Genomic DNA, 18,984 nt, shown 5'->3' on the forward strand with positions numbered 1-18,984 from the left:
ACCCCCACTGTGAATTTTTAGAGGGTTCATGGACGCCCTCATGGGAGTTTTAGAGGGTCCCAACAACATCTGCATCGGCTTCAGCATCGTTTTCCATGTTGTTCGCGTCTGAAATAGGCATTGGTGCTTGCACTAACAGTTTGAAAACAGTGCCTGCATAGGGTACGCACGATTACTATAATTAAGTGCATCCTGGGACCCGCTCTTTTTAGGTTTTGTGCGTCCCTGGACCCCCTTCATGATGTTCATGTACCTGTCATCAACTTTTTAGCGCGTGTATGACGCAGTGACGCGCAGTTTGGGGAGCCCTGTGATTGTGTACACCTAACAGCCCTGTACCGTTTAAATAATGAGCTAAACCGTCATGAAGTTAGCTCTCTGTACGCTTGCGATCGGCCTAGCTGAACGTTCGCCTGCAAAAGTAATACTTATGGTGGTGTAGTCACAGTCCTATGGCAGAAGACCTCGAAAACCTAAAACGAGGATGAGAGGCACTGACGTACAAACATAATATAGCGAGAGAGAGAGAGAGAGAGAGAGAACTTTGAACTTTGAACTTTATTTATTTATCGAGGGTAACAGAATAAGCAAAATATACATGCTTTTTTTTTTGTCCGGCCCTCGCCCATTGAGGGTAACTCGATTAATAACAAGAAGAAATAGAAGTTAAGTTAATTACAATACAATGTATATAATTAACATGTCAAACAGTTAAAAAGACATTCAAAATGCATTATGAATATCAAGCAATGATGTATTATTATCACATAATTATTTACTTGTTTCCAAGAGAAACAGCATATACATTTCTTTGAAGGAAGTTTCACTGAATTGCATTTTAATTAAATCAGGAATGGAGTTCCACAATAAGGCGCCAGAATAAGAAAGACTTGATTTGTAAAGGTCAATTCTAGGGGTTGGGGTAATTAATTTGTTTAGTTTTATTGAATTACTCAGTTTGAAATTTGAGGCAATGAATGTAGGTGCATTCCCTGACATAATTCTATGCATCATTACACCTTTGTTATAGATGAATCGTGATTTGATAGGAAGAATCTTTAATTTTTTATAATCAGACATAGAGAGAGATGCATTTTTTAAAAGAATTAATTTTACAGCTCGTCTATGTAAAGAGCACAAGTGTTTCAAAGTGTTTGCACTTGCAGAGTCCCACACTGTGGACGCATAATCAATAGTTGATTGAATATATGCCTGAAAAAACAGTTTCCGTGTGCGTAGGTCTAGAAAGTGTTTAATTTTTGATAACTGATATATTTTTTTAGAAGTATTTTTACAAAGTGTATCTAAATGTTTTGACCAAGACAGATTATTATCAATGGTTATTCCCAAAACCTTATGGTTATCAACTTCAGTTACATCTTGATTTTGTATTTGTAGTTTAGGAAATTTTGATGATAGATTTTGTCGTTTTTGTCTAGTGGTTAGAAGCATGCATTTAGTTTTATTTGGGTTCAGTGACATATGGTTTAGTTCTGACCATTCCAGCAATCGATCAATGTTTTCTTGGAGGACTCTTGCTAGCTCACTTAGATCTTTGTGACTAGAATGAATTGTAGTATCATCTGCAAATAGTTCACACATACATTTAACAAATAATGGTAGGTCATTAATATAGATAGAAAATAGTAAAGGACCAAGAATAGAACCTTGTGGAACTCCAAACCTTACTGTTTGTTTACAAGAGTATGATTGATTCAGATAAGTACTTTGCTGTCTGTCTGACAGGAAAGATTTTAAAATGTTAACAGAATCAGTTGCCAAACCATAAAGAGAGTGTCATAGAGAGTGAGAGAGAGAGAGAGAGAGAGAGAGAGAGAGAGAGAGAGAGAAGAGAGGGGGAGAGAGAGAGAGAGAGAGAGAGAGAGAGAGAGAGAGAGAGAGAGAGAGAGAGAGAGAGCACTCACACACACACACACACACACATAATTTATATATACACTTACACTTACACACACATGGCACACACACAAACACACACACACTGACACACACACACACACACACACACACACACACACACACACACACACACACACACACACACACACACACACAAATAAGTAGTAGCATATGCGCACTTCCCGGAGCAGTAACTACAGTCTTTCAAAACAAATCGTTCAGCTCAATACCGCCTGTCGTTTTGTTTACAAGACGTGCCTTTCTTTGCTGGCTCATCCAGTCTATAAACCACACGGGTGGTAAAAAAGTGGCCTTGTGGCTTTTTGGTCGTCTATAAAGAACAGATCGCAGAGGTTCGCTGTTCTATTTTCTATCAGACTGATTCTTGAGTGTTTGTGTTCACAGCCATCGCCCTGACAGGAGAGTTATTGAGACTTCTTTTTGTGTTTACTGAAGGCTACGAAATACGTAGTAAAGCACAAGTGGAACTCGGACTATAGAAGTACGCAGTAAGCTTACTTGGGGGAGGAAAAAGTTACTGCAGGAAAGTCGAAAGAACTGAAGATTAGGTAGAAAAGCGGCATGGTACATAATTATAAGCTTATAGAGACAGACAAAAAGACACAAAAGGAGAGCAGCGTCAAGACCCAGATTGACGGACAGACAGACAGACAGACAGACACAGACGCACGACTCAATGCACACACACGTTTACACACAAACGCACACAATCAAAAACATATATACACACTCGACCACACGCACGCACGAGTGCACACACACACATACGCATACACACACATACACGCACGCACGCACGCCGACAAACACACTGACAAGTTGTTTTTGTTTTTGTTTGTCTCGTCGAGTATACTTAGTCGGCTCCCTCCTTTGCATTAACAAAATAAAAGACCCTTTCCATATTTTTCTTGATATTTTTTTCTTCTATTTTTCCTCCATACGTACCCCCCCCCCCCCCCCCTCCTTTATCGATGTTTTGCTTTCGTCCGTATAGGCCCCCATAGGTGTACAATAGTAGTTACAACAGATGACATTGTTCTCAATTTGGCCTCAACACAGCGGTGAACGTGTCATTGTTTTCCGTTGAAAACACCTGCCCTCACCCTCACCTTGTGGAGTAACTACCTGGTCTTCGTGACTTTGTCGATGTTGTTGTGCTCGGGGTCTTTTTGGTATTGTTTTTTTTCCCGTTGCAAACAGGTGGATGTACATACTCAGGCCAACGTGCCATACGACAAGTATCGCCATTTTCTTTTTTCTTTTTTTATATTCTTTTTTTTCTTACTTCTTGATCACTCTTTCTGTGTTTGATTGACTCCATGATGAGTAATTGTAATTACTGAATTTAAGTTTCAACACAAATTCGAACAAGTCCAGAAGATGATTGATGTTTTTGTGATTTTAGAAAACCTTGGAAACCTTGATATGACAGTTTTCTGAAAGTGCAGCCTGTTTCAAACAAAAAAATAAGTTCAAATCTCTCTCTCTCTCTCTCTCTCTCTCTCTCTCTCTCTCTCTCTCTCTCTCTCTCTCTCTCTCTCTCTCTCTCTCTCTCTCTCTCTCTCTCTCTCTCTCTCTCTCTCCCAACCCCCATTTCACGATAGGTGGACTGTATCCCATTTTATTCTAATTCTAATGTATGTGTTTGTTGGCTTGTGTCTTCGTTTATTTCTTTCAATTTCGAACGAATATGGATAATCATCTTCAATTATCATCAGCCTAACTCATTTGAAAATAACCCTGACCATGTGAAGAATATACCCAAACCCCAACGCTCATAATCCATGCGAAAAAAACATGCACAGATTCTATAAATTTATCAAGTTCATGTGTGCACAGGTACGTATGCACTCTTTTTCGAGTGCACGTGCCTTTTTGTCACGCCCAAAAAACCAACGTCACTTATGACGTCATTGCTTCCTGACGTCAGTGAGGCATGGTGTCTCTAGCATGGCCGACTGTGAGGGATGCCTTCCTGCTTTCACGGCATGAAGTTTCCACAAACTCTGGTCACACCGACAGAAACACAAACGCTAACAGACTGCCGGGCGTTTCAGGGACAAGTCGGGCATGGGACAAATGCCTCACAGCTTCCGCCGACAGATAATGCTTACTTTTCCCTACCAAAGTTAAAAAGGGAGGCTAAAAAGGTTGAGAAGGATTCTGGCGACAGCAGCAAGCCCAAAATAGAGAACCCTGCGACCTCGCCACGCTATCCTTGCAGGTAGGAGAACGTGCGACACGCTTCATCTGTCTCCCCTACCCACCCTAGGATCTGTATTCACTGGTGTCATAAACGTAAGCTACATGTAGCAGGACCACAGATAGTGAGATAGTCATGGCATTGTGTGGTAGGCTCAATGAAGAGATTTTGTTTTCTCTCCGTAGCTATTCAAGATACACTGGCCAGGGTTAAGCTTATCAGCCAGCTAGAAAATCAACACGCTCAGTAATATTACTCAGGGGCGGATCGAGGGGGGGGGGGGGGGGGGGGGGGGGGTTCCGGGGTTTCCGGGCCCTCCCCCCCCCCTCCCAAGCCTATTTTTTAAAAATAAAAATGGACAACAAAGAAAAACTGATGGCTCAGATTGCACCAGATTGCTCCATTTTCCTTGATTTTTATCAAACCTTTTCTGCCCTAGGAGCCGGCCTTTGTCTTCTAAGTGACGGTTTTGGAAAGTAGTTGGGTAATTAATTTTGCTAGCTCGTGTTGCACCAGATCGGTCAATTGTTCTTGTTTTGATCCACATGTGTTTTCTTATGTTTACTTTTTGTAAGGTGTTTTTGGGGAAGTTTCGTGGCTCAGATTGCGCCAGATGGCTCCATTTTCCTTGTTTTTATCACCATATTCCGGGGGTTGGGGGGGGGGGAGGGGGAGGCGCACGCCCCCTGGCGCCCCTGGGAGGTTCGAACGCTTCGCGCCCTCAACTAAACGCTTCGCATCGTCGAATTGTCCATAAAAGAAATTTGGAAACCCCCCCTTAAAAATGATGTGATCCGCCCCTGATTACCCAGGCTCACCTCTGGAGCAATTAATATCAATCAATCAATCAATATGAAGCTTATATAGCGCGTATTCCGTGGGTACAGTTCTAAGCGCTTGTCGAAGAGTTGTCAACACAGGACTAACAAAGAAACTAACATCTACAGACGGACACGAACCCTATCACAACTGTTTAACAACAATGTAAACATCAATACCTAGGTCCAAACAAAATTATATTAAACACAAAGAAAACACCTCTCACAGAGCACAGCACAAGAATGTCTTTTGGGGCACAACACATCACGTCGAACATGAAAGTCGCAGCCAGCTACGGGAAGAACTGAATCTTCAACCTACTCTTGAACGCGTCAAGAGAGGGGCTCTGGCGAAGCTCAAGCGGCAGGGAGTTCCAGACGGAGGGGCCCGCGGAGGGAAATGCACGCTGACCACCAGATGCGAGTTTCGAGCGAGGGATGTGAAGGCGGAGTGGGTCAGCAGCAGAACGAAGGGGACGGTCGGAGGGCTGGGTGTACAGGTCCAGGGAGGATTGAAGGTACTCGGGAGCAGAGTCGTTGACTCGAGACACTTGTAGACCAGAGTGGACAGTTTGTAGGAGATTCGGGTGTTGACAGGGAGCCAGTGCAAGGAACGAAGTAGGGGGGTGATGTGGTCTCGCTTCGTCTTCCTCAACGTCAGCCTGGCAGCAGCGTTCTGGACTCGATGTGGGCCATGAATGGATGAGGCGGGGAGGCCAGCCAGAAGGGAGTTGCAGTAGTCCAGACGACTGAAGATGAGGGAGACAACCAGCTTGACACAGGCGTCGTGGGTGAGGTAGCGACGGATGGAGGCGATGCGTCGTAGGTGGAAAAAGCAGGTCTTGATGATGAAGGAGATGTGTGTCTGCATGGAGAGAGTGGAGTCGAGAAAGACGCCAAGGCTCTTGACAGCAGGGGAGAATGGAACAGTCGCGTCATCCAGCTGGAGGTCGGTCACAGTGAGGGAAGCAATCTTCTGTCGTGTTCCAACGAGAAGGGCCTCCGTCTTCTCACTGTTCAGCTTCAACTTGTTCTCAGTCATCCAGTTCTTGATGTCAGTGAAACAACTGGAGATGGATCCCAGGAGATGGTCAACGTCCTCCGGCTTGGCGCTGTTCTGGAGCGTCCTCCGGCGTTTCGCTGTTTTTGTTGCTATCGATGACATTTTTAAAAACAATTTTTCTAGATTATCTTATATAACTATAAGTGGTCGTTGTCTATGAATTTTTATTATTTTTTTTTGTAATGCTTGTATGTTATTTCCTACGAGGAAACTCTTTATATGTAAAATGTTGAATTTTAATGTCTAATGTAAAGCGCCATGAGACTGCCATTTTGGCGGTGAACAGCGCTATAAAAGAATGTTTTATTATTATTATTATTGTTATTTGGTATTGGAACGACGGCAGACGGAAACAATGTAAAACAATATAAAAACCCAGTGAGCTAATGATTTGCATTAGTTTCTCATGCTTGCCTCATATCACTTTTCATCTGGACTAGACGAGAAAAGGTAACGGGGAAAATGCGGTCACTTGACCGTGAATGGCTCAGATAAACCTTGTTATCATTGTTCTCTTTTTCACTGAAGGACAAGTCGCCGTTCAATATTTGAAACAATGCTTTGATCGCCCATCTATACCACGACTAATTCGGGGGCAGAACGTGGAACGGTACCTTTAATGAATCAAACAGTTGATAAACTGAATAGCTAACCGAATATTTTGTATTTATTTGGTTGAATTTGGTATCATATCGTCCAGAGAGGTTACCCTCATAGTCATAGAAATTCGGGCTGCTTTCTTACTGGGCAAAGCGAGCGGACAATACAGCACGGCGCTACACAACTTTTTTTTTCTTTTTCCTGCATGCGTGTATTCATGTTTCTAAGCCCTGAGACTTTCGCTGTGAACTTGGGTTCTTTAACTTGCGCATGCGTGCGCACGGGGGTGTTCGGTCACCGAGGAGAGTCAAAGAGAGCTCAACGTTCTGGGAAATTAATCCGCCCTTGCCGAACGTGGGGGTAGAGTCCACGCCGATAGCTACAACTAGTTTCAAGCCAACGCTGCTACCGACTAAACTATCTCCCCGCGCATGTGTAAAGTGCCGTTCATATGACATTTAACCAACTTTTGTCGGTTTGAAATCGCTCCCGAGTTGTCGAGGTCTAGTGGGCGAATATTCTGCCATGGGGACGGCCTTGACGATTTAGGTTCGATTTAGGCCAGATTTAGCAGCGACTCAAAAACTCGGTTGAGCGCTGCTCGACCCGGCCGTGACTTGGCGCAGATTTTGCGCAGACTTTCATTATCGCGTTTTCTGATTGGTTAGCTCCTATATCCACTTAGTCATATATTGCTATCCAAACTGCTCTTCCTGCATTATGAGGTAGCTCAGATAGTTGAACTGGCCAAGAATCGCTGCTTCAGTAAAAACTAGTTAGAGCATTTGCACTGTTCGCATGGGCAGCAATTTTGATTTGACTTGGCGCCGACTAAAGTCGCTTGAAAGTTGGGGGAAAGTCGGTAGAAAGTCTGCCATGTGAACAGCACGTACTTAAGTGATGGTGTGTGCAGGAAAGGGTTGTACTCCTGTCTCTCCACTGCCACTTACATGATGGACGAAGAGTACCGCGAGTCGCTGCATCGTCACTACCACCTCCTGATGACGCACATCATCCTCACCGATGACATCATGCAGCGGCTGGCCAACGAGAAGATTCTGCCGTCCACCATGATCAAAGACATAAGGGTAAAAACAATGAAGGACACATTATGTTGTATGAAAGGTGAGTTTAGTGAGGACTGAAAAAAGAACCGTATGCACCGTCAAGTATGCACGACGATACCGAAAACGGTGTGCGTTGTTTTCATACCTGCCCGTGAAAATGCCATGGTGTTACGGTATTATAAGGTACGGGTATTTGCAAGGGCCTGGAAGGTCGGTTGGTATATAGAGCACTGGACTTATGGTCCTTTGATCACGGGTTCGAATCCAGGCCGAGACGGACACGGGTCAATTGTATTTGAAGATTCAGAGGCGGTATCCATGTCCCCCACCCCCCCCCCTCCCCCTCACCTCCATGTCACCGACGTGGAACGTAAAAGATCTAGGACATTCTGCCAGTAGCGCTGGTGACTGGTTACACCTAAACACACACACACCTGTGTAGCGTGACTTATATGATGCAAGCTTTCCGTTAGGAGGAAGCGACTCGGCTTTCTCAGTAATAGGATAATACAGTAACACAATTGAATTTGATCATCGCTGACGTGTTTTCAGATGCAAAACTGACACTATAGATGCCGTAGCCACTGTCTCTAGTGGAAAGTATTATCAGGGCTTGGTCTGAGGGGAGATGGGGGAGGTGGCAGGGGAGGAGAGGGGGGGGGGGGATTCATGGGTTCCGGAAGCACCCCCTTTCCCAGCAAATGCAACTTGTTGTCAAGAACAGACCCAAAATACCCCTCTCAAATGCTAAATGTGAGCAGCATCAAGGGAGCCTTATCCCCTAACACCCCCACACCGGGGCCTTTCCCGGCCCTCTGTACCCCTGTCTTATTTGAGTTTAATATCGTTTTAGGACTAATTAGCCTATTAGTAATTAAACGCTAAGGATATTATCTGATATCTTTTAATCGAGCAAGCTCATTTTGGCTGTCTTTTTGTTTCGCTGCCCTTCGATCGGCTTGTCTCGTCAGGGTATGGAGACACTGACGTTGACAATGACGAGATGACAAGAGGCTAATGACGATCCATGCCTGTGATCGTGTTTTCCAAGCACCGGGACTTTCGCTGTCAGCTTGGGATCTTTAACGTGCGCATGCCTACACGCTAAGGAGAGTCTACACATACGGTGGTATTTTTTCAGGGTGGCAGGACGAAAGAGGAGAGAAACGAATGTCTGCTGAACGCATTGCGACTCCGTGGCAACAAGAGCTTCAAGAAGTTCCGCGAACTGATGTATCGGACAGGCAACTTCTTCGTGGCCGATCTGCTCTGGGGCGAAGGTGTGTCATTCACACTACTTTATACAGTTTGGGTTTGAAAGATATGTTAGCATAAGGATAAGATGTCATATAGTCCTGTGAGGTTACCTTCATGGAAATTCGGGCTGCTTTTCACTGGGGAAAGCGAGCTGCCGTACAGTATGCGGCGCTACCCATTTTTGTAATAAAAAAAAAAGGCCCCTGCATGCGTGTATTCATGTTTTCAAGCCCTGAGACTTTCGCTGTGAACTCTCCATCGAAATTGTGATTAAAATTTAAAATAAAATTTTTGCCAACAGATTTGAAAATGATTGGATTGTGTTATTTATCCTCTCCTAAACCAAGAATCTATATACATACGTTTTGTTCGAATTCGAAACAAGCTAAAAAAAAATTTAAAAATAAAAAAAATCCGTTGTATGCAAATTAGGTTCGTCAGGCTTGTGTTACCGACACAATGTGTCAGCGCTTTCTCGGCTAACCAATATGGTTTACTAGTCTTGGTGAACAGAGAATACAGTGCGTTCAGTGTTCCACAGATTGACTAAAATGTATTAATAATTTCATTTTACGCGACTTCAGTCTGCATTGATTGTACCGTTCTCTGTTGTATCGTGTTGTGTTGTGTTGTATTGTTGACCGACAGGAGACAGTCAGGGAATCATTGACGAGAAGGACCTGGCCAAATTCCCTGGACTGGTCAGCTGTGTGCAGGACAACCAGAAAAAGAAACTTGTTTACTATCTGGATTCTAAGGTGAGTTTCCCTTCTCTTCAGTGGAGTTGAAGGCGCGAGTGGTTCAGGAAAGTCTAGCAGGACCTTCCTCTTTTCTTTTTATATTTAGTCAAGTTTTGACTAAATATTTTAACATCGAGGGGGAATCGAAACGAGGGTCGTGGTGTATGTGTGTGCGTGTGTGCGTGTGTGCGTGCGTGCGTGCGTGCGTGTAGAGCGATTCAGACCAAACTACTAGACCGATCTTTATGAAATTTGACATGAGAGTTCCTGGGTATGATATCCCCGAACGTTTTTTTCATTTTTTTGATAAATGTCTTTGATGACGTCATATCCGGCTTTTCGTGAAAGTTGAGGCGGCACTGTCACGCCCTCATTTTTCAACCAAATTGGTTGAAATTTTGGTCAAGTAATCTTCGACGAAGCCCGGGGTTCGGTATTGCATTTCAGCTTGGTGGCTTAAAAATTAATTAATGACTTTGGTCATTAAAAATCTGAAAATTGTACAAAAAAATAAAAATTTATAAAACGATCCAAATTTACGTTTATCTTATTCTCCATCATTTCCTGATTCCAAAAACATATAAATATGTTATATTCGGATTAAAAACAAGCTCTGAAAATTAAATATATAAAAATTATTATCAAAATTAAATTGTCCAAATCAATTTAAAAACACTTTCATCTTATTCCTTGTCGGTTCCTGATTCCAAAAACATATAGATATGATATGTTTGGATTAAAAACACGCTCAGAAAGTTAAAACAAAGAGAGGTACAGAAAAGCGTGCTATCCTTCTTAGCGCAACTACTACCCCGCTCTTCTTGTCAATTTCACTGCCTTTGCCATGAGCGGTGGACTGACGATGCTACGAGTATACGGTCTTGCTGAAAAATGGCAGCTACTTGACTAAATATTGTATTTTCGCCTTACGCGACTTGTTTTAACCTCCGTTGCATGCAGGTTTGCTACTACAATTATTTTTTGCCTTATTTTGTGTGTGTGTGTGTGTGTGTGTGTGTGTGTGTGTGTGTGTGTGTGTGTGTGGCTTGGAGCAAACCTTCTTCATAGGTCTTTTCTTTTCTCAGTCAAATGTGTACATTTTTAAATCAACAAACTTTATCAGTAAACTAAGTCTAGCAGGACCTTCGTCTGGTGATACGCTTTTCATCAACATCATGGCTCAAATATCAGTATGCGATTTCACTTTGTTCTAATTAAATTTTTCTGAAGGGGAAGGTTGGCCAGGGGGGGGGGGGGGACATCTTTGTTACTAATGCAATTATTGTTATTGTTTACAAGCGCATGGACAACATTCGCAATTCTTATATAGGCTATATGTCACACACACACACACATACACACACACACACACACACACACACACACACACACACACACACACACACAAAATTAAACTATGTTAAAACATTTAGTTTTTTCCTTCTTCTGCGTTCGTGGGCTGAAACTCCCACGTACACTCGTGTTTTTTGCACGAGTGAAATTTTACGTGTATGACCGTTTTTTACCCCGCCATTTAGGCACACACATACGCCGCTTTTGGAGGAAGCATGCTGGGTAATTTCGTGTTTCTATAACCCACCGAACTCTGACATGGATTACAGGATCTTTTTCGTGCGCACTTGGTCTTGTGCTTGCGTGTACACACGGGGGTGTTCGGACACCGAGGAGAGTCTGCTCACAAAGTTGACTCTGAGAAATAAATCTCTCGCCGAACGTGGGGACGAACTCACGCTGACAGCGGCCAACTGGATACAAATCCAGCGCGCTACCGATTGAGCTACATCCCCGCCCCTAAACATTTAGTCAAAACTTGACTAAATGTAAAAACAACATTGACTAGATTCAAGTCACTGGATGATGTATCTCCAACATTTCCATTCTGTGCGTCATCCTCTTCTGCGTTCGTGGGCTGAAACTCCCATGTACACTGGTGTTTTTGCACGAGTGGAATTTTACGTGTATGGCCGTTTTTACCCCGCCATTTAGGCAGCCATACGCCGCTTTCGGAGGAAGCATGCTGGGTATTTTCGTGTTTCTATAACCCACCTAACTCTGACATGGATTACAGGATCTTTTCCGTGCCCACTTGGTCTTGTGCTTGCGTGTACACACGAAGGGGGATAAGCCACAAGCAGGTCTGCACATAAGTTGACCTGGGAGATCGGGAAAATATCCACACTTAACCCACCAGGCGGCCGCGGCCGGGATTCGAACCCTCGACCTTCCGATTAAGAGGCCGACGTCTTACCACCGGGCCCCGCCACAGCGCCCGTCATCGTCTACGGTGACAGAGAACTCAAACTCTCAGTGGCTACTTGGCTTATTTATTAATGACCCTTTTGCTTTAAAACAACACACACAAGCACGTACGCACACGCATCACACACACGCATCACACACACACACACACACACACACACACACACAGACAGACACACACACACACACACACAGACAGACAGACACACACACACACACAAACACAAACACAACACACGTGCACGCACGCACACACACACACACACATTCAAGCTCGGCAATGTATCATTCAAAGAGAGAGAAGAGAGAGAGAGAGTGTTCGTAATAATGTAGCCCACGTGCGGGCCCGAGGTATGATAAGTATAGGGTTGTACGTAGCACAAAAAATGTCATCCTTTTACAAAGGTGTCCTGGCCCTTCCCCCCTTCAGATCGGACGCGGCCATGTCTAATTCATAAGTCACAACGGCCGTCACCCCTATGATCACGAAAGCAAGCGGCCTGGCACACACACACACACGCACGCACGCACGCGCGCACGTACGTCACATTCTCTCTCTCTCTCTCTCTCTCTCTCTCTCTCTCTCTCTCTCTCTCTCCTTCTCAGTCCCAAAGAAAACGTAAGCCCTGTAACCACAACGAATCTTGCCGTGCCATACAGATACGAGAGAAGGCCTTGCAGCTGGCGTGGAAGCACAACCCCCAAGAGCGTATTGACCATCTTCGCAGCAAAGCCATTGACTTCAATCAGGAGAAAATCTTCAGAGACACAATCACTTCACAGGAGGAGAAGGTATGTCAGGTGATGAGACTGTCGGGAAATTCTAGGGAGGTGTATTACTATAACAATAATAATGATAATAATAATAATAAATCATGCACTTTTCTATAGCGCAAGTTCCGATTCACAGCTCCAAGCGCTTTCCAATTCCAAGAAACACCTCACACACACCGGCACACACACACACACACATACACACACATGCACACACACTACACACACATGCACGATATCACAAATAGTGGTGCAGCTTTTTAAGTTACAGAACGTGAGTCATCCTAGGGGAGTGGAAATGGTTATAAAGGCCTTCCTTTATCGAGACTTCGCGAAGTCTTTTTACCGAAAATTCAGTGCCAAAATTTCGTTCAGCGAGCTTCGTACAGTAGACTTCGCGGAGTCGACTTCGCCCAAATAATATCAGGCTTGAGGGGTAAGGGTCTGTATTTATTTGGCTTCCAATTCTATATAAGAGCGCTTTCAAATCATTTTGGTAAAAAAAGCGGAAAGATCGAACAACAAGGAACTTATGATTTGAGAGAAAACGAAACATTCACAGTACATCCTGATCCAACAAATGGTCTTTGCAGTAAGCAGATACACAAATAGTTATAAGATAAATAAAAGAACTTATCTGAGTAGTCGTTGTTGGACCTCAAGATGGTGAGAGGCGAAAGGTTCAGCAAGGAAAACAAGAGGACCCTCAGATAACAGTTATAAATTCAAGTTTCTTGGCTTTTTTTCCATTGCCAATTTAATGTAATCTTCATGCAAACAGAAGTTGCCCCAGCATGAGTTCCTGTGAAGAGCCCAATGTACCCGTACCCATGAAGTTTGAGTGAATTCTTTGTACCGTGCAGATCAAGAACCTAGAAGGCATACGGACTGGGAGCGGGTGAGCCGTATGAGTTCCTGTGAAGAACACAATGTAGCCATGAAGTTTGAGTGAATTATTTGTACCGTGCAGATCAATATCCTACCAGGCATAGTGGAGTGGGAGCGGGTGAGCCGTATGAGTTCCTGTGAAGAACACAATGTAGCCATGAAGTTTGAGTGAATTATTTGTACCGTGCAGATCAAGAACCTACCAGGCATACTGGAGTGGGAGCGGGTGAGCAGTATGAGTTCTTGTGAAGAACACAATGTAGCCATGAAGTTTGAGTGAATTCTTTGTACCGTGCAGATCAAGAACCTAGAAGGCATACGGACTGGGAGCGGGTGAGCAGTATGAGTTCTTGTGAAGAACACAATGTACCCATGAAGTTTGAGTGAATTCTTTGTACCGTGCAGATCAAGAACCTAGAAGGCATACAGACTGGGAGCGGGTGAGCAGTATGAGTTCCTGTGAAGAACACAATGTAGCCATGAAGTTTGAGTGAATTCTTTGTACCGTGCAGATCAAGAACCTAGAAGGCATACGGACTGTGAGCGGGTGAGCCGTATGAGTTCCTGTGAAGAACACAATGTAGCCATGAAGTTTGAGTGAATTCTTTGTACCGTGCAGATCAATATCCTACCAGGCATACTGGAGTGGGAGCGGGTGAGCAGTATGAGTTCCTGTGAGGAACACAATGTAGCCATGAAGTTTGAGTGAATTCTTTGTACCGTGCAGATCAATATCCTACCAGGCATACTGGAGTGGGAGCGGGTGAGCAGTATGAGTTCCTGTGAAGAACACAATGTAACCACGAAGTTTGAGTGAATTCCTTGTACCGTGCAGATCAAGAACCTAGAAGACACACTAGCGTGGGAGCGGGTGTGCAGCAAGAGGCTCAAGATTGAGATCGGAACCCTGGAGAAGCAGATCGATAATATCAAGCTCGAACATCGCAGCTCCACAGAGACACAGCTTCGCTTCAATGACGCCAACATCACCTCCATTACACGCTACAAGGACAGGTCAGACTTTGGTTGCGTATAGTATTAAGAAAACAACTTCCTAATAGACGAATTCCGAAAATAACTCCGTCGGGTTTGTATGGGTTGTGGGAGAGTGACAATTACTTGCTAAACCTCGTACAAACATTGGAGGGGCCAATGACTATAGCGAGGGGTGTGTCGGAAACATGTGGAAAAGATCACTCTTCCACAGTCCATACAAACCCAACAGTTATTTCCGAAAATTGTCTCCTGTCAGTGAATGTTAAACCTGAATTTTATCATTAGGTCGGTTGACTGGAACGTGTTTAGCACGATGTAGTCAAATTCTTTCGTCATGTGGAGGGGTCGTAATGTGGAGGATCACACCTGAGGCAGACGAGTGGTGAATTACAAGGTGAGAATTGTTTATTGTCCTTAAAAAGCTAGCTGAGTGTTGAGTTTTGCCTCTCGCAGACTGAATTCTTCTTGAAACAGACGAATGATCAGATGTCAGCTGAGAATTGTTTATTGTCCTTACAAAGCTAGCTGAGTCTTGAGTTTTGCCTCTTGCAGACTGAATTCTCCTTCAAGCAGACGAATGATCAGATGTCAGCTGAGAATTGTTTATTGTCCTTACAAAGCTAGCTGAGTCTTGAGTTTTGCCTCTTGCAGACTGAATTCTTCTTGAAACAGACGAATGATCAGATGTCAGCTGAAAATTGTTTATGGTCCTTATTGAAAGCTAGCTGAGTCTTGAGCTTTGCCTCTTGCAGACTGAATTCTCCTTCAAGCAGACGAATGATCAGATGTCAGCTGAGAATTGTTTATTGTCCTTACAAAGCTAGCTGAGTCTTTGGCTTTGCCTCCTGCAGACTGAATTCTTCTTTAAGCAGACGAATGATCATATGTCAGCTGAAATTGTTTATTGTCCTTATTGAAAGCTAGCTGAGTCTTCGGCTTTGCCTCTTGCAGACTTAATTCTCATTCAAGCAGACGAAATATCAGAAGTCAGCTGAGAATTGTTTATTGTCCTTATTGAAAGCTAGCTGAGTCTTGAGCTTTGCCTCTTGCAGACTGAATTCTTCTTGAAAACAGACGAATGGTCAGATGTCAGCTGAAAATTGTTAATGGTCCTTATTAAAAGTTAGCTGAATCTTGAGCTTTGCCTCTTGCAGACTGAACAAGGTGCGAGGTCGTGTGTTGAACCTGACGGAAGAGGTGCAGGTGAGACTGGACCCAGGGACGTCCACCTGGGACAGCTCCCCACCTCCACCCGGGGACAGCGAGGAGCTTGACTTCAGGGTCAGCAGGCTGGAGAACAACACGCGAAGCATCCTCAACAAGCTCAGGCTGACACAGGTAAGGGTCAGCAGGCTGGTGGGCAACACGCGAAGCATCCTCAACAAGCTCAGGCTGACACAGGTAAGGGTCAGCAGGCTGGAGGGCAACACGCGAAGCATCCTCAACAAGCTCAGGCTGACACAGGTAAGGGTCAGCAGGCTGGTGGGCAACACGCAACGCACCCTCCAACAGCTCAGGCTGACACAGGTAAGGGTCAGCAGGCTGGAGGGCAACACGCGACGCATCCTCCAACAGCTCAGGCTGATACAGGTAAGGGTCAGCGGGCTGGAGGGCAACACGCGACGCATCCTCCAACAGCTCAGGCTGACACAGGTAAGGGTCAGCAGGCTGGAGGGCAACACGCGACGCATCCTCCAACAGCTCAAGCTGACACAGGTAAGGGTCAGCAGGCTGGATGGCAACACGCGACGCATCCTCAACAAGCTCAGGCTGACACAGGTAAGGGTCAGCAGGCTGGAGGGCAACATGCGAAGCATCCTCAACAAGCTCAGGCTGACCAGGTACAGGTCAACATGCAGTGTCTGGAATTGTCAAAACTGATACACTAAAACCTTAGATCCCCCCTCCCCCACCACAGATCAAGCTCACACAGGTAAGGGTAACAATGCAGTGATCGTGTCTGGAATTGTCAAAACTGATGCAGTAAAACGTAAGAGACATACACTCCCCCCCCCCCCCCCCAGATCAAGCTCACACAGGTAGGGTCACCATGCAGTGGTTGTGTCTGGAATTGTCAAAAACTGATGCAGTAAAAGCTCAGAGCCCTAACCCCCCCCCCCCCCCCCCACACTCCCCAGATCAAGCTCACAAGTAGGGTCACCATGCAGTGATCGTGTCTGGAATTGTCAAAACAGAATCTGATGCAGTAAAACCTCAGAGCCCTACCTCCCCCCCCCTCCCACCCCAGATGAAGCTCACACAGGTAAGGGTAACAATGCAGTGATCGTGTGTAACATCAGTACAGTAGAACCCCCCTTTGAAGACCCCCCCCCCCGCCCCTCTCCTGATGGAAGACTCCCATCTTAAGACCTTGTTTTCTCAGACTCTTTGTTCATAACCACTGTAAAATTTCCCCCATTTTGGTAAGAGCAGAACAATTGGAGTAATTAAGTTCGACTGTTATTTTTTATCATCTGTTGACGTTTGTGAAGGGAATACTTTGTTTTTGAATGTTGTCTAATTTTTCCTCATGAGGTCCATAAATTTCAAAGTGAAAATGCTGTGTGAAGTACATTTCATGATTTCCTTTACGACAGGATCTGCTGAAGAAGCTGCAGACCCAGCGAGAAGATGTGCTGAAGCTGGTGAACCGGCGCTACAGCCACGAGCCGCTGGTGTCCGTTGTTAAGGACGTGTTGAAACACGAGCAGAAGCACCGCTCGCTGGTCATGCGTGACATTCTACGCCTCAACGACACCCTCAAGCACATCGGGCCTGGCACCAACACGTCCACGACCACGCCTACGCTCTCCACCCCCCTTCCTGACCCTTCCATCCTCGACACCAAGCACTTTAAGGTCAGGGAGTGTTGCATAGTTCTTCTGTTAAAAGAGAAAATTTAAAAAAAAACGAAAAAAATAATGAAAGTGGGTCTTGAGACTGAGGTAAGTTTGGAGACTTTGATAGGAGACTTCATAGCAATACCAATTACCCAAACCCATGCCATACCATCATTTCACTGCTGTGTTGACAGAGTCAGCTGGCCCTGCTGAAAGCAGAGGCAGAGCACATCCAGAAGCGCTTCAAGTGGAAGGAGAGCGAGGTGATCACCCTCCAGCAGGAAGTCTTTGCCCTAAAGCAACGTCTTGGAGAGGCCTCCCCCTTCCAGCCCCCTAATACCCCCGCCAGCAACGACGCCCTTCAGACCTCGCCTCGGTCCATTTCGTCTGGCACCTTCAGGCCTCGGACAGCTTCGACGTCGTCCTTGGAACGCTCGCCATCCTTACAGAAGTCGCTGTTGAAGCGTTCGCAGTCCAGCAAAACGGTGACTTTCCACAAGACTGTGTTAGAGAAAAACAGCGAAGGCAACTGGGTGGGAAGAACAGACCTGGACAAGACGCACATCGACGCAGACGAGTACCTTCAGGAGGAGGTGGTGGAGGAGGAGGAGTTGGGCGATGCAGAGGACGACAGCGTCAAAGTTCCCGCTGACTTTCTCCAGAGTTGGGGGGAGGGGGACACTACCAGTAAGACCCAGAGACAGAGTCAAGCGAACAGTGCCTTATACGCAGCGTATGCCACAAGCAAGATCAACCACAGATGAGACGCTGGTGACATTTTACGCAAATGCATCTTCAATTTCATAGCCATTTCCTCAAGGTCTTGACACGATAGCAAAACCTGCCATTGGCAGAACGCTGTTTGAAGGGCATCACAGAATGTACAGCCAAGGGCCGGCAGTAACACAAGTCTTAAAAGTGTCACTGTGCATGTGCAAAGAGAGGATGTTATTTACTCGTTTGATATGAGCATATATTTATCTGTTGTGTATGAGCCTTTCGAGGGCTGTTTTGAAATGACATATTGAAAGAAAGAAGACTTTTACACACACAGTTTATTTATCTTGAAGTATAGTAAATGTAACTTATCAAGAATGTGCTGCTTGCTTTTTGTGTACAAGTGTGTGCCCAGATATATGTGTTTGTGTATGTGTGTGTGTGTACAAGCATGTGTCTCTAAGAGTAAGAGAGGGAGAGATAGAAAGAGAGCGTATGTGTGTGGACGCTTTCAGATAACTATGAAACAATTGTTGTTTGTGTAAGTATGCGTTTGTGTGTGTACATGTTCTGGCATAATGTGATCATGAAATCAATGACAATGTGTCGGAGTTATTTGTGTAAGTGTGTGTTTGTGTGTGTACAGGCATATGTGGTCATGAAACCAATGTGTCAGAATTGTTTGTGCAAGTGCATGGGTGTTACTGGGAAAAATCAAAAAACCTGAAAGGCAGGGGTCCAAAATGCTCAACTTTGAAAGAAAGTTTCTGGACACCGACGAAACCAAATCATAATAAGCA

The 18,984-nt window shown here is 44.9% G+C and overlaps 1 protein-coding gene across 3 annotated transcripts in view; it reads left to right on the forward strand.

The window, feature by feature from the left end:
• The window catches only part of LOC138975783 (uncharacterized), a 33,204-nt gene extending 14,424 nt beyond the window's left edge, over nt 1–18,780 (forward strand). For 2 of the 3 annotated variants that reach the window (XM_070348535.1, XM_070348536.1), the window contains exons 2-9: nt 7,539–7,713; nt 8,834–8,972; nt 9,598–9,707; nt 12,630–12,761; nt 14,467–14,645; nt 15,782–15,965; nt 17,225–17,485; nt 17,662–18,780. In XM_070348535.1, the coding sequence (XP_070204636.1) occupies nt 7,539–7,713; nt 8,834–8,972; nt 9,598–9,707; nt 12,630–12,761; nt 14,467–14,645; nt 15,782–15,965; nt 17,225–17,485; nt 17,662–18,231 (1,750 nt within the window). In that variant the 3' untranslated portion in view covers nt 18,232–18,780. Of the gene's footprint in view, nt 1–3,871; nt 4,166–7,538; nt 7,714–8,833; nt 8,973–9,597; nt 9,708–12,629; nt 12,762–14,466; nt 14,646–15,781; nt 15,966–17,224; nt 17,486–17,661 lie in introns of those variants that run through there. The other variant, XM_070348533.1, reaches the window with a different exon arrangement.
• Nucleotides 18,781–18,984: the final 204 nt, after the last annotated feature.

The sequence above is a fragment of the Littorina saxatilis genome, linkage group LG9 (assembly GCF_037325665.1).
Source record: "Littorina saxatilis isolate snail1 linkage group LG9, US_GU_Lsax_2.0, whole genome shotgun sequence".
Taxonomy (NCBI): domain Eukaryota; kingdom Metazoa; phylum Mollusca; class Gastropoda; order Littorinimorpha; family Littorinidae; genus Littorina; species Littorina saxatilis.